This window comes from Elephantulus edwardii, unplaced genomic scaffold, assembly GCF_000299155.1.
Source record: "Elephantulus edwardii isolate Elephantulus edwardi_28Jun2011 unplaced genomic scaffold, EleEdw1.0 scaffold00148, whole genome shotgun sequence".
Lineage (NCBI taxonomy): Eukaryota > Metazoa > Chordata > Mammalia > Macroscelidea > Macroscelididae > Elephantulus > Elephantulus edwardii.
Genome location: NW_006399898.1, coordinates 3,179,652 through 3,197,353, shown reverse-complemented (window position 1 = coordinate 3,197,353; position 17,702 = coordinate 3,179,652). Strand labels below are relative to the sequence as shown.

General features: G+C 53.7%; 1 protein-coding gene across 1 annotated transcript in view; it reads right to left on the bottom strand.

The window, feature by feature from the left end:
- Positions 1–17,702, bottom strand: part of SCARB1 (scavenger receptor class B, member 1) — an 83,636-nt gene that overhangs the window by 10,790 nt on the left and 55,144 nt on the right. The window contains exons 3-9 of the mRNA XM_006894625.1: positions 16,016–16,157; positions 14,794–14,997; positions 13,976–14,071; positions 12,396–12,511; positions 11,217–11,383; positions 3,027–3,145; positions 79–152 (exon numbers count right to left, since the gene is read on the bottom strand). Coding sequence (XP_006894687.1) covers positions 79–152; positions 3,027–3,145; positions 11,217–11,383; positions 12,396–12,511; positions 13,976–14,071; positions 14,794–14,997; positions 16,016–16,157 — 918 coding nt within the window. The remainder of the gene's footprint in view (positions 1–78; positions 153–3,026; positions 3,146–11,216; positions 11,384–12,395; positions 12,512–13,975; positions 14,072–14,793; positions 14,998–16,015; positions 16,158–17,702) is intronic.

The window sequence follows — 17,702 nt, the reverse complement described above, 5'->3', positions numbered from 1 at the left end:
CATGGCGTCCTAGCTGGCTGTCCTGGGCCCCTGACCCTGAAGGGAGGGCCGCCACCCCAGCTCCCAGCTGCCACTCACCCGATGCCCCTGATGGCCTTCATGTAGATGCTCAGCTGCAGCTTCACCGAGCAGTTCATGGGGATCCCGGTGACCTGTGGCGGCAGACACAGTGAGGGGCAGACCTCGGGGCCCTCCTGCCGAGTCCACTCACCGCCCGGCGGGCTCGAACCCACGGACAACGCCGGCGCGGCGGCCCTGCAGGCGCCCAGCCTGGGAATCCACGTGCCCCAACGTCAGGGCCGCGAGCGGCTCCCCGGCTCACGTGACCAGGGTGCCCGGATGTAGACTCCGCGGCATGGGCACGGCCGGCGGGGGAGCCGACGTACGCCACGTGACGTAACGTGACGGCACAGGGCGTGCGTTACGTGACGTGACGTCCCCTGGCGCTTCCGCGGCATTGGCATGGCGGGCGGGGAGTCGACGTACGCCACGTGACGTGACGTGACGGCACATGACGTATGCTACGTGATGCGACGCCCCCGACACTGCCGCAGCATTGACACAGCAGTGACGTGACGGATGCCACGTGACATAACGTGACGGCACAGGGTGTGCGTTACGTGATGTGACGTCCCCTGACGCTTCCGCGGCATTGGCACTGCGGGAAGCGACGTACACCACGTGATGTGGTCTGCATCACGTGACATGACGGCACAGGACGTGCACTACGTGACTTGACGTGCGCTAGCTACGTCCCCTGGTGCTTCCGCAGCATTGGCACGGCGGGAAGCGACGTACACCACGTGACCTGACGGCATGTGGCATGTGCTACGCAATGTGACGTCCCCTGACGCTTCCGCGGCATTGGCACGGCCGGCAGGGGAGGCGACGTACGCCACATGACATACGTGACGTGACGTGACGGCACATGACATACGCTATGTGATGTGATGCCCCGACACTGCCGCAGCATTGGCATGGCGGGCGGGGAGTCGACGTACGCCACGTGACGTATGTGACGTGACGTGGCAGCACATGACGTACACTACGTTATGTGACGCCCCCTGACACTGCCGCAGCGTTGACACAGCGGGCGGGGCAGTCGATGCACACATGATGTGATGGGACGGGACGGGACATGACGTGCGCTACGTGACGTGACGTCCCCAATAAAAGCCTGGCGCTGAGGCTGCAGGTGGCCTCCCTGCCAGCTGGCACTTCATCCGCCTGTGACCTCGCTGCAGGGCGAGACCAGGGTGTCTAGTGTGACACCCCCCACTGGAGAGGGCTCTGCACTCTCACCCCCAGCCTCCCCTGGACGTCGTCCACCTGCCTTTCCCTCTGCTGACTTTGCACAGTGTCCTCTGTCGCCAGCCCCAGGCATGAGCACAGCTCCAGGCTGAGCCTTCCCGCGAAGCCTTAAACCAGAGGGTGCTCGTGGGGACCCGACACAGCCCCCCGTCCCTTCCCATCTCTGGGCCACTACTCCTCATTCTGCGATCTCCCCGCTCAGGCCACTTCATCCCCACCCTTATGTGGCTCCTCCAGCCCGCCAGCTGCACACACCCCGGAGACCTGGACCTTGTGGAGCTCGACTGCTATCCGAAAGGTTGGCTGATCAAAACCCACCAGCCCCACCGTGGAAAACAATGTCACAGTCTGCTCCCATAATGACCGACAGCCATGGAAATCCCACTTAGTTTGGAAAGTGGCCATTGTCAAATACTTGGTTTTTGCCATTCTGTTGAGTAGATAACAGGGCAGGGTGAAGATTTTGGGCTCATTTGGGGCAGCCAGAATGAGGAGAATGTTAGAAAGAAAGGGTTCTGGGCAGGACTACTGCAGGGGTTTGATATCTCAACCTTTTGGTGTATAGCTGAGTGATTAACTGTTGTACCACCAGAATTCTTTAACACAAACCATGGACACCACCAAGGAGTCTGGGGAAGAGTAGATTAAACAATGAGCTGCCAATCAAAAGGCCAGTGGTTCAAATCCACCAGCCACTCTGAGGGAAAACGATGGTGGCCTCCGGAGCACTCTGGGGCAGTTCTGCCCTGCCCACAGGGTTGCTAGGAGTTAGGACAGACCAGACAACAGAAAAGCAGACACCCTGTCCATAGAGCTGACACCCGCCACGCACTCACCTAGTCCCAGGCCACCCTCCCCGAGTGCCCACTTCTATTCCTGCCTGCCAGGAGCCCACTTGGGGGCCAAGAGGCCTGTGGATGAGACATCTGGGACATAGCCATCTGTCACTCTCCAAACTCCAGCCAGAACAGCCTCCTGACACGTGGGGACCAGAGAACATTGGGCACGGAGCTGAGGTTCTGTTCAGAGCATGAAAGAGAGCGTGTTCTTGGTGGAATTACCTTCCTGGTCTAGTTCTGAGAGTACAAGGAAAAATGTTGGGACAGCACCAAGGTTTGAAAGAGGACTTCGGGTGGCCCAACAGAGTCCACTCAGGAACAGAATTGCATCAACTGTCTGATCAACAAAAATCCCAAGGGGTCACTGGTCAACTCGGAGGGAACACGGGCACAGAAGGCGGCCCTAGCTAAGACACGCCCACAGCTGGACCATGTGTGCTGGGCCACCTGCTGGGCTGTGCATGGAGATAAAACTTGACCTGGGACAAATTCCCTTGGACCAGATTTATCTACAAGACACCTAAACTGTTATCGGCACCTGAAGACCTTCCTGGCATTTTGGCACAGCCAGATAGTTGGTCCTGGCTAATTTGCAGGAGGCGCCCTGGGCTGATAATCCTAATTGATTTACTGTCTTATGGCCCATTTATAGAGGCTATATTATCCCTTATAAATTCTATCCCTTACAAAGCGATAATGAGATCCTTGAACTATGGAATCAGGGTAAAGTGGGCACCTTTGATGTCTTGATGTTCTAAAAGCTACAATGCCAGAGAAAGGCGCGCTTCCCTCCCTCCCACCCTACCACCCTGGGTCCTCTGCTTCTAAGGGAGGGAGGAAGCCCTCCAAATCCAGCTGGGCATTGTCCACACTCACCGGGTGAATGTCCAGAAATAAGGAATGGTCTTTTTTGTTTGGGTGAAGGCCAGTCACCGCCTCAGCCAAGATGGGGTCTGCATTGTAGAAGTGAGGCTGGGAAAGAAACAGAGGTGCACCTGGAAGCAGAGGAATGAGAAGGGGGTGTCAGAGTGGAGAGGGCATTGGGGTGTCCGGAGAGGAGGTTCAGGCAGTGAGGCATGGCGGCTGCCTGACAGGCTGACACCAGCAGCCCCAGTGGGCAAAGATGTCAAGCCACCTTGTTCATAAATGAACCTCTACCAAGCGTCCCTGAGACCATTGCAGGGTCCAGTTTGGTGACACGGGAATGGTGGTGCAGCAGCTGCTGGTTCTAATAATGGCACAACAGCTGTTGGTTCTGGAGGCTGGTCAAGAAGACAGACTTGACACTGGACCTGGGGCTCAGGGCCACAGTCTCAAGAGGCTGCAGAGACAGCATTCTGCATCCTAGTTTGGTGAGTAGGGACTGGAGTTTTAAAAGCTTCCGAGTGTAGATCCAAGGGGCTAGGAGCGGTCTCTCCCTGTCCAGAGCAAAGAAGGGAGAAGCAACTCAAAGATATATGGAAACAGTGAATACGAAGGTGATGGACCATGAGAAGCCCCCTCCATGGCCTTCAGCATCCAGAACTGGATGGTGCCCAGCTTCCAGTGCTGGTCACTCTGAAAGGGATCATGCTAGACAGTCCAGGGCAGAGTAGGAGAGAACCTTGGAGCAAAATGAAAAAGCATCATAAAGCCCCTGCTTACTGGTCTTATGGAGGCTGGTGGAACCCCCAAAACGGTGGTCCTCAGACAACCTTCCAGTCTGCAACTGAACTCACCCCCACGGCTCAATTTTCAGCCAAACAATAGGCAGGTCTACAAGGTGACTGGTAACACCAGGGAGGTACACACTCCTTTGAATAACCAACCACTTAAGAGCAAAAGGGCAGATTTGCCCAAAGTCAGAGTCCAGGAGGCAAGAAGGGTTAGGAAAGAAGGCGTGGAAACAAGAAACGCTGGGAGGAGGTGGGATGAACACTGCTACACGGTAAGAGTTGCCATCAGTGTCGGCAAACGAAACGTGTGGGAATCATAAAGTGGAAAATGTATTTATTCAGTAAACTTTCACTCTATGCACAATTAAAAACAAATCTTGGGGAAAAAACAAACAAACAGATGAATAAGAGCAATCAGCACCTATGGTAGCAGCTGCAAGAAGTCAAAAGATGTGTTACACTGGGTAAGTATATCTGCTGTCGAGGACCTTGTTAAAGCGCTAACGAGCAAAGATGTCCGTTTAAAGCTCGTGTTTGGAAAAGATGAGGGTCAGCAAAAGAGGAAGACTCTCAGTGAGATGTGTTGGCACGGTGACTGTAACAATAGGCTTGCACATAGTGGGGATTGTGAGCTCCACTCCCAGGACTGTAAATCAGGAGAAGAGACCACCCCTTTTCCTGCACTGGGGCGAGTGGATGCGAACTGCCAGCTTTTTTTGGTTAGCAGACCGATGCATTACACTCTAAGGCTCCTGAAAAAGAAATTACTTTATGAGACTAAATGATCCCCAGTGACTTTCAAACAAAGATGAGGATGTATGCGGGCAGGGAAACTCGCTGGATGGAGGTGGAATGACCAGAAAGGAAAAAAGGAGAATGTTCCCACACCGTGGGGAGTGGAACCCATGCTGCTCAAACAGCGTGTGTAGAAGCTGTTGACTGGGAACCCGAGCTGCTGTGTGAACCCCCAGAGGAGAGAAACATAAAGTGTCATTTAAGCAGAAACAAACGGAAATTCCTACAAAGCAAGGACATTCTCCTTCCCATCACCGGCCAGCCCTACTTTGCAGCTGGCTGGGGAGTGGGCAGCGGGCATTCAGGTGGACGGTCACAGGGCAGGACAGCCTCCAGTGGTTGGTCTTCTCTCTCCTTTTCTTAGCTGAGCCAAAAGTTGGTTAGAAGGGGAACCTGGAGTATTCTTGACATCTGGTTTTCTTTCTCACATCATCCTTTTACATCCTTCACTCGAATGCTCCTCAAATGTCATTTATTTCCTCCTTAGCTGGACTGCTGCAGAGAGTTCTGTCAGCACAATTACATAACGTGCTTTTAAAATCAACTCCCGCTGCTTTCTTCAGTAACTCTCTCTTGAAAGGGAGCTTTCTCTCACCGGTGTCCCCGGATGTTGTCATCAGTTGCTTTGGTTAGCAGTGAACCAAAAGGCTAGGGGTTTGGGTCCACCCAGAGATGCCTAGGGAAAAAAAGGCCTGGTGATGCTCTGCTGAGAAGTGAACTGTCTGCTGTCGAGGACCTTGTTAAGGTGCTAACGAGCAAAGATGTCAGTTTAAAGCTCATGCTTGGAAAAGTAGAGGATTAGCAAAAGAGAGGAAGAATCTCAGTGAGATGTGTTGGCACAGTGACTGTAACAATAGGCTTGCACAAAGTGGGGATTGTGAGTCCCACTTTCAAGACTGTAAATCATGAGAGGAGACTACCCCTTTTCCTGTACTGGGGTGAGTGGATGCACACAATTCTCTCAGCACACCAGGGAAGCATAACTTGGAGTGCGCCCAACAGCCAGGGGTGGTCCATTGCAACACCACCTTGAATGCAATCAACTACCACAATTAGAAAGTAACTGTGTGAATAAATAAACAGAAACTAAAGAATGTTGCAGATACTGTTGCCACAGACTCGCCCAAGGCTTTGGCTCGGAGACCTGCTAAAAAAGCAAGTCTGGAGAAAGCCTGTAAGGTGTCCTGGTCCTGTAAGCACCAGTGGAGACCTTTTCCTGAAGAGAATCAGATGGGAAGAGACCAGAAAGGGAAGTTATATGCTGCAGAAAGTGATGTGATTTAAAACCACATCCTGGGTCTCTTTGAAGGCATCGCTAGTACCTAGTGGGACAGTATCACACATCCTACAAAACCATGTGCTCCATCCTCCTGCCTCCAGTGTGAAAGGATAAGAATGGAGTGCACACAGCGTCCCCACTTTAACAGGTAACTCTCAGCAAAGGAGAGCCCACCAAATCAGGCTCCGGAAGGAGGCTTGCTGCACCCCCAGCCCCTGGAGGAGAAGAAGGTGGGTTGGATCTGTTGGCTAACGCCTTGCTTACTGCAGACGTTTGAGCTGGCTTGGTGGTTTTTAATAGCAGACATGTCAACACATGGTTCTTTCTGTTTTATTTTCAAATGATCTGAGAGAGACCTGCCCAGGCAGTAAGTCTAATTAATTTATGGCTTTATGGTGCATCTAACCACAGATAATTGCCGAGGATCACCACAGATTATGATTAAGAAGCTCTGTTGGGTAAGTCTAGGGGCCCCTGTGAAGCTGGGAGGTTAGACAGGACAGGGTCCTCTGATCTAAGGAATGTGCAAGGCTTGGAAAGGGAAAGGGCGGGGGGTGCTTCTGAACTCCAGAGCATGGACACCTGAGACACGTGCCAGAAGATTCCTTCAGCCAAGCAATTCAATTCCACACACAGGAACAGAGCAAGGCTTCCAACAGATGCCCCAGCGTTCACAGCAGCACAGCACACAACAGCCCAAGGGGTAACGAGTGAGGGTTAGGGTCCACCAAGTGAGGGCAGGACACAAAAAAGGGACTCAGACAAGGATGTACTGTCCATCCACGAACAGGACGCAGCCCTGACACCCGCTACAGCACAGAGCACCTGGAGGATTTGTGCTGTGCGAAGTCAGCAGACATGGGGAGGATGAAACCATCTGACTCTTAAGGCTCCACATATACAAACCCTCTAGAATAGACAAGAGCGTGGGGAAGACGTCAATGCGTGGTGACCACGGGCTGGGGGAGATAGACCAGGCAGGAGAGCTGGACTAGGAACACAAGGATGGTGGTTCAAACCCAGAAAGAGAGAGGCTCGAGGAGCAGAAGGACGAGGAAATAGAAGCGTATTCACAGAGCAGGAATCTACACTCAGAAGACAGAGAGTCAGGACCACCCCTGCCATGCAGTTCCCCTCGCAGGCAAGCAGCCAGAAAAAGGGGTGCATGTACTGGGACCCCACTCACACCAAGACGAACCAGGCTGGGCTTGGCCTGTGCACTTGCCCTGTGCTGCTGCCAGTCGGGGTGGTGGTGGTTGGGAGGGGACCTGGAAGGACGTGGGGGCTGCCACATTCTGGGTCTCCATCTGAGCAATGGTTGTGGTTTTCACCTTGTGGGAATTAAAGTTGTATGGACAGTTTTGGGGGAATTGTTGTCAGCTGCTGTCCACTTGGTTCTGACTCACAGTGACCCCGTGAGGGACAGAACGGACCCCCACGTGCTCCTGCACCAGGCTCACGCTCTGCGCTCGGCCCCTCTGCAGTCACTGTGTCCACCCATCTCATTGAGGGGCTCCCTTTCCTTGCTAACCCTCTACTTCCTCAACCATGACGTCCTTCTCCAGGGGTCCGCCCCTCCGGACAACACACACAAGGTGGCTGAGATGAAGTCGCATGGTGTTTGCTTCTGAGAAGCACTCTGGCTGCACCTTAAAGAGTCACAGTCGGGGGGTAGGCGGGCGGACAACAAACAAGTAATATAAAGCCCACCACTGTTGCTTTCCGAGAGCAGCAAGAACCAAGAAGACTACAACGAGACGAGACGATAGGAGAAAGCGGAGCTGGGAGGCGGCAGGAGGGTGGCTCTGGAAGGGGAGATCAGAAGGCTTCCTGGAGGAGGTGTCATGTGAGCTGAGACCATAAGGAAGGTGACAGGATGGTCCATGTGGATCTTGGGGACAGAGGTCTCCTGGCACAGGGCTCAGCTGGCGCGAAGGCCTTCCATGTGGCCAAACCTGATGGAGCCTGGCCACGGAGACTCTGAAACAGTGAAGAACAGTGGCCGCAGGAAAGCAGCACGGAGCCGGAGGGTGCTGAGAGCGGTGGGCGGGCCCTGAGGTCACGGTTAGAGGGTTAGAGGGCTGGGCTTCACCGCACACGCGGCAGAAGCCACTGGAGACTTTAAGGCAGAGTGACCACATGTGCTGTCACGAGTCCCTGGGCTCGTCCATGGAGCAGCACAGTCCAAGGGGACGTCCCGCAACAATGAAGACTGCCTGCGTCTGCGCAGTCCCATTACAGAGCCTCTGGGAGCCCTCGTGGTGCTCTGGTGGCCTAGTGGTAAGAAGCTGTGCTACCAATCCAACTGTGTACAGTTCGAATCCACGAGTGCCCCACAGGAGAAAGATGGGCCTCCTCCCATGTGATTTAGCGTGTGAACACCCGCTGGAGGGGTGGTTATCGGTCAGTGCTGACTTAATGTACCCCATAAAGGAGCCCTCACAACCGGACCGATACACAACATCATGAAATAAAGACAAGATCAAAGCTGCTGAGGACGGGATTATGCGTGGATCCACCCTCAACCCCCAAGGAAGTGGCCGTCGAGAAATCAAGCAACGTGTCGCAGTGGGCATATTGGCTGAGGGAAAATAGATTTCCCTGAAGAGAAAGGAAAGGTGTGACTCTGAGAACCAAGGCAGTCTCTCCCGAGTCAGGCCGCCGTCTGCTGCCTCCCTGGCCAGTGAAAACCGACGGTGAGTGGGGAAGGTCCAAGAAGAGCTGAAGCCTCTGAGTTGGGGCCTTGGCAAGCACAGCGACGGACGACAGAACAACACACACATCCGTCCTGGAAGTGCACCAGAAAGCACCTCACAAGGGAGGATGGGGACACTGGCCATGGGCATGCAATCAGGAGAGGCTGGGCCTTGGGGAAGGACTTGGGAAAGGAGTTGTTGTTGTCGTCATCATGTGCCGTCACATCAGGACTGGCCCAGAGCTGAAACTCCAGAGTTTTCAGAGGCTGTAAATCGCACCAGAGGAGGTTGCCCAACCTTCTCCGGCAAAGCAGCTAGTGGATTCGAACCATGTGCCTCTGGGCTTGCAGGGCAGCCTCTTACCACCCGGCCACCATAGCGCCCGTGGTAGAGCAGCAGGTCAACCATGAAGAGGAAGACCCTCGATGAAATGGGCAGACACAGAAGGCACAGGAATGGGCTCCTGGAAAAGACAGGGCGGGGAGGTACGGAAGCTAGCAGGGCTCGCACGGCTGTCCATGAGGTCACGGGGGTCCCTGAGAGTCGGAGCCACCTTGACGCACTAACAGCCAGGCACCTGTGTCACCTGAACACGCCAGCACTGGCCACCGTACCTGGGGAGCAGCATCTCGAATGTACGACATTAAATCACCCCATCAAGGAGAGCCCGATTTCACAGTGACCCTGGGGAACAGGGTGGAAATGCTCCACCGGGTTCCCTGGTCTGAAATCTCTCTGGAAGCAGAGATCTACATCTTCCCTGAGCAAAAAGCTGTGGGTTCGTGTCAATGGATCAACACTCTAACCACAGTGCTACTAAGGGGTCTTCCTTACTGTGTGAGGGGCGGGGACATTCAGGTACCAGATGGAATGAAATCCCTAACCAGCTGTTCTTAAAACAACAATATTTCCAGCCAAATAATAGACCAATAAAGTTAAACAAAAACATAAGAGAAGGGAGCTCTGGTGGCCTAGTGCAAGAAGCTGCGCTGCAATCCTGAAGGCACGTGGTTCGAATCCACCAGATGCTCTGCTGGAAACAGAGGGGCAATCTCCTCTTATGCCAGTTGGATCCAATTCTCTGGTACACAACAAGGAAAAAATAAAATAAGAGAGGAGCATACTTCTTAGAATAACCAACTGTACTAGATGCAAAGGACAGCATTTGTCCAGGGATAAAGCTGAGAAGGCAGGAAGGTATAGAAAAGAGGGCTGAGTGGAAACAGGAAGCACAGGGAGGAAGCAGGAGGAGTGCTGTTGGGATGGGGGTGATGCCCTCCGTGCCACAAAACAAAACGCATGTGAACTGGTGAATGGAAAAGGCAAAGTAATCCAGCATCATCCAGACAGACACGAAACACTAAAGGAATTAGAAGCTCTGGGGAAAGACTTGGCGTCTTTCACGTAGTCAAGCTAATGTTGAAGGGCTGCTGGGATCAAGACAGAAACCCTCCATGAATTTCAACAAACACCAGAAAATGATCAAAAACCCTCAGAGGGAAAAGACACTCAAAAACAAGCCTGGCATCAGATCCTAAGCCATAGAGAAGCTAATCACTTTTCTAAGCGTTCTAAAGATACTGAACGAGCTTCATGATCTTAGAATGTTTAGAAAATATTATGGTCTTGAGATGTTTACATTTTCCACAGAGAAACACCAGTTTCAATTAAGGCACATTTTACAATAACGTCATTACTTAAAAAGAATTACTGTTTATTATTATACTAGTTTATTTATTGTACGAATGTATTGTTTTCCAGAAAAAAAAATTATTCCTTTAAAAAAAATGTTTAATAAAGTGTTTTTGAGCAAGTTAAAAAAAGAAAGAAAGAAAAGGAAAGTGCTCTGTAAACTCGTCCTCAAACAGCAGTGACAAATTTGAAACAAAAATGGAAACATGAAGCATGTCCCAGCGGGACCAGAATGATCATGAGTTCTCAAACTGGACCTTTCAGTTATAGAAAAGACGGACCCGTGACGTGAACGGGATGCCAGGGAAAGTGGGCAAAACTGAGCAGGGAGGAAGGGGCAGGACTTGGGGTGAGGAGAAATGGGAAACTCAAGGTGGAAGCGGGGGGCGGGGCGTGCCGACACAGTGTGGGGTCCACAACCAGTGACAAGGGACAACCAGAGCGTGAATTACTGAACAGGAAACCAATGCGCTCTGTCCACTCTCACCTGAACCGAAATAAAACCCTTTAAAAAAACACACCACAAAACAACCTAGAAGAGGGAGGAAGACCTGGACCTAGAGGGGCAGGGCTGGAAGGATGTGATGGTGCTGAGGATGGAAGAGGGGGGCCCCTAGGTGAGGCCTGTGAGTGACCTCCAGACAGAACCCAAAGCCTGGCAGACCCCTGGCTTTTGGCCTGCTGAGAGTCACCCCGGACTTCTGCCCTCCAGAACCGTGAGGTCATAATCTGAGCCTCTGGACTGTGTTCGTGACTGTTACTGTCCCACGTACACTCTGGCATTCTCTTTCCCTTCCTTGGCTCTCAGCCGTTCTCCTTATCTCTAGCCTAATGGGATTATCGGCAGTGCAGAGGCCAGCGAGGTGCCGACAGAGGTGGACAGATAAGCTCTCCCTGTGCCCGCCTCTGTCCACCGCCCTGTGTCCACCGTCCTGAGGGTGTCGCTTACCGAATCGGCAGGTGCTCACGTTCTGAATCCCGGACTCCAGACACGGGCAGAAGCCCTCGTTAGGTGGGTAGACAGATCCGTTGGCAAATAAGGTGGGGGGAGCCATGAAGCGGAAGATGGGGATGCCTTCGAACACCCCTGCCTCCTTGTACACCAGCTTCATGGACCTGTGGGGGCAGAGGACCACAGGGGTGACCCCCCAGAATCAGGTACCTTTAGCAGCATATTACTCACCATGGTCCCCATCCACCTGCTCCTCCCTGGTTGCACTGCCGCTGCCTGGGCCACCACTGTGACTGTGCCCTTGTCTCAGTTTCACCCCTCACCTCACCAGCACCCCCATCCAGCCCCTCCCCTCGGGCTAGTTCCAGTTCACAGTGGCCCTATAGCAAAGAGATCACTGCCCCATCGTGTCCCCAGCTCTCTTTATGGAAGCCACATGCCTCATTTCTCCCACAGAGAGGCGGATGGATTCAAACCGCTGACGTGGAGGTTAGTACAGTCAAGCATTTTGAGCATCGCTCCACCAGGTCTCTCTGAAAACCCACAGCACACCAAGCCCACTGTCTGCTGAGTGGACTGTGACGCCCAGCGAGCCCGAAGGACAGAGGAGACCCGTCCGGAGGGTCCCCGAGGTGGGCCGTCCTCACGGGAGCAGATGCCTCGGCCTCCTCACGTGGGCAGCTGGCGGGTTTGCCGACCAGCCTTTCGGTGGCAGGTGAACGCTTTAGCGTCACCAGGGCTCTGAACTGATCTCCAAGCAGCATGAAGGAACTCTGGTGGCTCAGACAGTTCAGCACTCAGCTGCCAGCTAGGTTAGAAAGGTTGGTGGTTTGAATCCATCCAGTGGCTTAGGACAAAGACCATGTGATCTGGCCCCACAGAGATGTTAACCCCGTGTGGTGTGGCAGTCTGCTCTGTAACAGCTCTGTAACCCCAAGAGCCCCAAGAACTAGCTGATGTCCAGCCAGCCGCCTCGTGGCGGCCACATGCAGCAGAGAAGAGCTGAACCCCAGATGGTTCCCAAGGGCTGATTTCTCAGTGGATGGCTGACGGGCTTTTCTTTAGGGTGCCTCACACGTGGTCAACCCCGAGCCTGAACTGTTAGGGTCTGCGCCACCCAGAGTCTCCCCAAGTCCCAGGAGGCGTGGGGAGAGTGGAGCCCATCTGAGCGGTTACCGGCAGGCCTCTGGGCTGTAGAACTCCAGCGAGGACTCGGGGGTCATGAACGGTGGCCACATTTGTCCAGAGGTTCCGTTGATCATGTTGCACTGGTCGGAACGCCAGAAGTTGACCTGGGGGCCGGGGATGGGGTGTGTGTGTGTGATGACACCCGACCAGTCAGGACTACCATGACCTCTGACACCCGCTCGGGGTCGTGGCCCCAAACTAGTGGCAAAGCCTGGTGTGGACACTGTCTTCTCATGCCCAGTAGTGTCCTTTGAGAGCAGGCAGGGACTGGGGACAGGGCCTGGCACACACATGGAGGACAGAGGACGTGTCCACTGTTGCGTCCAGGGACTTGCAGCGGGGCTCAGCTGCCAGTTGTCCTCCTCCAACTGTCCTTCCCTTCCATGCGCTCTGCAGAGCGCATGTCTCCAGCCTGCGGGGCTGCGGCCATCTGTGTCTGACCAGTGCGCCCAGGGCACCGTTTCTGCACCCAGCCGCGCTCACTCCATGTCTGTGTCCCCTTCAGTCATTCTCGCACTGTTTCAAATGTCCCGTCATGCTACTGCACACCCCACGGACTACCCACAGAAAGCCAAACACCAAACGCATGACATCAGATCTGTTCCCCCTCCTGGCTGAATTTCCCTGGGCTCCAGGGCCTGTGACCTTTATGGGAGCAGACTGCTCGTCTTCCTCCCTCAGAATGGCTAGAACCGCTGACCTTGGAGTCAGCAGCGCAGCAGGTAACACACTGCCCCCAAGTCGAAAACCCACACTCGCTGCGGTCGAGTTGGAACCAACGCACAGCTGACCTGCCTGCAGGTTTTGGGGGGCTGTCCATGGATGGGCGAGCCTTCTCCCTCAGCACCGCTGGGCGACGTGGACCATCAAAAGGCAACTCCCTGAAGACTACGTCAACAGAGCTCCTCACGTCCAAAGAAGCAGACACAAAACAAGAAACCCCACCACGCCCCTGCGTGCCCGGGAACCGTGTAAGCAGATAAAAAGCAAACAGGAAAAGTATCCCCCAACTTGATAGCTGTGGGTTTCCTCTGCGGCCTGGGCAGGCGAACGGGGAGACCTGGAAGTGGTTATAAAGGGCACTTTGTCTATCTCCATTGTCTATTTTTATGTTTTCCTGTGTTTCCAGGAAAATGCTTTCAAAATTATTTTATAAACTCAGAAGTAAAGGAGGAAAGATCCTGGCGCCTGGCACCCGCTGGGGACCCATGAGCACAGTTAGTACTCTCCCTTGCCATGGCCCCCAAAGGCTGGCAGCGAGGACCCCAAAAAAAAGTGTCGCTTTCAGGGAACCATCAGAAACGACTGCCATTGACAGCACCCCCAGGTGTGGTGGAGTGGGGCTTCCAGGGCTGGCTTTTCACAAGTGGATTGCCAGGCCTTTCTTCCGAGGTATTTTAGGGTGCCCCCGAACTTCCCACCTTTCGATCAGTGGCGATGGCTTAACCATCTGCACCTCTCCCCCTCAGATGCCTGTGCAGGACAGCAGCCATCCTCCTGAGCTTCAGGAGAGACCGTGCGGAGTGAGGGGGCGGCCGCTGCCCGTGCTGCCCAGCCCCCTCCCTCACCTTGCTGACCCCGTTCCACTTGTCCACGAAGTGGATCCTGTTGAGGTCCTTGACACCCGTGAACACGGTGAAGAGCCCGGAGTCGGAGTTGTTGAGCTGCAGACAATGGTACAAAACAGTATCCTGAAGGGCTTGGAGCCGGGGATGTGGGGCCCACGACTGCCCTCCAGGCTCCCTCCCTGTCCAGTCCCAGGCTGGGCTTCCCTCCACAAATGGGTGGGAACCTCGCCATTTGGGTTATCAACATTACAAGATGTGGGGCTCCCTACCTTTCTCCTATAAGTGGAGGGGAGTTCAACTTCCCTGGAGGCATGTGGGAAGGCCTACCTCCCCACCCTATCCCACCTAAATTGCAAGCTCTCCCATGGGTGCCTTTGAGTGGTGGTGTTGGAGCAGACTGAACACGGGATCTGCTCAAAGGATGCAGAGGTCTTTTCTGGAGGAAGTCCAACCAGGCAGTTCCTCAGAGTCAGAGGCAAGGACAGTGTCCTGCATCTCACATATTGTGGGCCTGTCATCAGGAGGGGCCCCTGGACAGAGACCTAATGCTTGGAAAAGTCACGGGTCAGGACAAAGAGAGGAAGCCCCTCAACAAGAGGGCCAGACACGTGAACACCGAGACAGTGGACACGGCTCAGGACACAATAAAGCTTGCTCATTGTCCCCAAGGTCGTCCTGGGTCGGAGTCATCTCGAGGCCAGCTAAGAGAATTGCTTGCGCCCAGTCAGGTTGGGTCCTCCGCCGTCAGCGGACGGCTGCAGAGCGAGCTGGGGTGTGTGTGGGGACAGGCTGCGTGGACAGAGGGCCCCCAGGCTCACCTCGGCGAACAGGCCGAATTTACCCTTGACAGGGAACATGTCTGGGAGGTTGTTGCTGATGAAGTTCAACAGGGGGCTGTTGTAGCCCCACATGATCTCGCCCACAGTGTGGTTCATGAAGGCACGCTCCCCCATGGTGCTGAGGCCCACCGTCAACAAAAACTTCAGGGGCGCTGGCTTGTGCTCCATCATCGTGGATGCAGCCTGCAGAGGGAGGGACACAGGAAACCAGAAACGCCAGCTGTTCCCACGAGCCTTGGCCAGACACATCGGTTGCCTCGCCCATAGCCCCTTGAAACACTCCAGAGGGTGACAGAGGCATGCTCGCCAGCCCTGGAGAGCTGGGGCTCACATGTAGAAAGGGAAAAGAAAATTACATTGATCCATATTTCTGAAAAGGCCCGTGGTTCGAACCCACCTCTACTCCGCAGGAGAAGGATGGGCAGTCTCCTCCCCTGTGATTATCTGCCTCTGAAAACCTGCTGGAGGGTCAGCTATGGGTTCCTTCTGCTATGATGCGACACAGCAATAATAATAACAATACTTCAGAAAGGGAGCTCCAGTAGCCTAGTGGTAAGGAGCTGTGCTGCCAGCTCAAAGGCAAGTGGTTCAAATCCACCAGCTGCTCCACAGGAGAAAGATGGGCAGTCTCCTCTTGTGCAATCCGCTGCCTCTGAAAACCAGCTGGAGGGCCGACTATGAGGGGTTCCAGCACAGCAGTACACAACAGAAATCCTTCTGCAAGCTGGACAATGAATAAGGAAGATCCAAGAAGAACTGACACCTTTGAATCATGACATCAGGGACAAACAGTGACTGTGACTCGGACTGGCAGAAGAATGAGCAAACCTGTCTTAAATAGTTAGGATGCTCATTAGAAGTGAGTGTTTCTCTCAAATACATTGGATATTTTAGGGCCGCATTCCTAGAGAAAGACATGGAGCCTGATAAAGGCCCTTAAGGAGGTGGCCAGAGTGGACGTCACAAGGGGTCCAAGCACATCAGTGTTGGTGGGGATGGGACAGGACTGGGCAGGGTTATACCCTGGGTCTACACGGATGCAAAGGCCCCTAGTAACCAGCCAGCAACATACAAGGAGCTGAGAACGACGGGCGGTGGACACAGTCTGGAGGGGACCTGGGCTGAAGGTTGACCAAACAGAAGATGAAGCCCTGAGGGCTGTGGAGAGGGCTGAGGGCAGGGTGGCGGAGGGCAGCCTCACCAGGACCACGATGTTGGGCATGACGATGTAGTCGCTCTCCAAGCCGCCGGACCTGCTGGGCTGGAACTGAAAGCTGCGGTGCTCCCGGAAGGACACCGTGTCATTGTCGTTGAAAGTGATGTTGATCTTGTGCCTGAACTCTCTGTGGGAGAGGGGAGGGGGGCTGGAGAGACCCTTGAATGTTGAAAGCATCTGCAACCCAACACACACAAAGCAGGACTCGGATGCATCCTCCAGGTCTGTCCCTCCACTGTCCACGCACTACAAGGCCCAGCCCACTGCCCAGCTGTCTGCTGTCACACCCCTCCCCCTCCACATCCTGCCTGGCTCAGACCCCCGCTCAATAGAGTTCATGCCCCCTCCTCACCCCAGTCATGTCACTAAGCCTCGTGACCACACCAGCATTCTGTCATTGTCCTGTGACTCTAATTTTCACTGGGAGAGTGTTAGCTTAGAGAGGGACAGTGCAGTGTAGTGGTTAGAATGTGCACCCCAGAGCCAGAAGCCAGATGTCTGGGGCTTAGAAACTGTCTCCTGCATGCACAACTCTGATGGGCTGAACTATGCACCCCCCCCAAGGAAAAAAGACAGCGTTAGTACTCAGTTCCTGTGAACTCAGCCTTGCTTGGAAAAGGGGTCTTTGCTCATGTAATCAATTAAGATGAGGTCGTCAAAAAAAAAAACAAACACAAAGCAAACCCCACTGCTCTCAAGTTGATTCCCACTCACAACGATCTAAAATCTCTTTGTAACTAGAGTCTTAGTTCTCTAGTCCCACTAATCAGAAGTACCAAAAGGAGGTGGCTTTAACAAACAGAAATTTATTTTCTCACAATTTAGGAGGCTAGGAGTCTGAATTCAGGATCCTAGTTCTAAAGGAAGGTTTTCATTCCCTTTTGGCTCTCAGGGAAGATCCTGTCTCCTTTCAGCAGTCGTGGGTCAGGCATTCTTTGCAGATTTCCATGTGTCTTGGTATTGTCTTCCTCTGAGTCTAGTAGGTTTTTAGTGCAGGGACCCTGGGTCCAAAAACAGGCCCCATTCCAGGATCTTCTGTCCTATTGACAGTCCGTCCCTCTGCCCTCTGCTCACTTGTTTAATCTATTTTGCATATCAAAAGTCATTGACTCAAGACACAATTTGTCTTGCATCGTGCCTGATTAATGTCACAGAGCTGAAGATTTGCAACACCCAGCAGAAGGACATCAGATCACACCGTGGAGGAAAATTACGGCATACTGAGGACCACGACCCAGCCAAGTTGACACATACTCTTGGGGGGATGAGGCACAATTCCATGCCTAACAACTAGAGCCCTATAAAAGGCTGAGAAACACAGGGAGACAGCCATGTGAGCAGAGGCAGAGAAGGGGTGGTGATGTCACAGCCCAGAAGCACCAGAGGCCACGAGAAACGGGAAGAGATGAAGAGGGACCGTCCCCTACAGCTTTCTGAGGGAGCACACCTCTGCCGACACCTCCGTGTCAGACGTCCTCCTCCAGGAGGGTGAGAGAATAAATGTCCACTGTTTTCAGTTAGCCAGCTTGTGTGACCATTACAGAAAGCCCAGGAAACTAATTTAATAGTTGTGCCTCAAAGAAGCTCACTTATTCACCCCTCATGTACACGCAGGCTCACCTGTACACGTGTTCACTTGTATATGAGCTCACCTGTCCACCCCTCATCCACA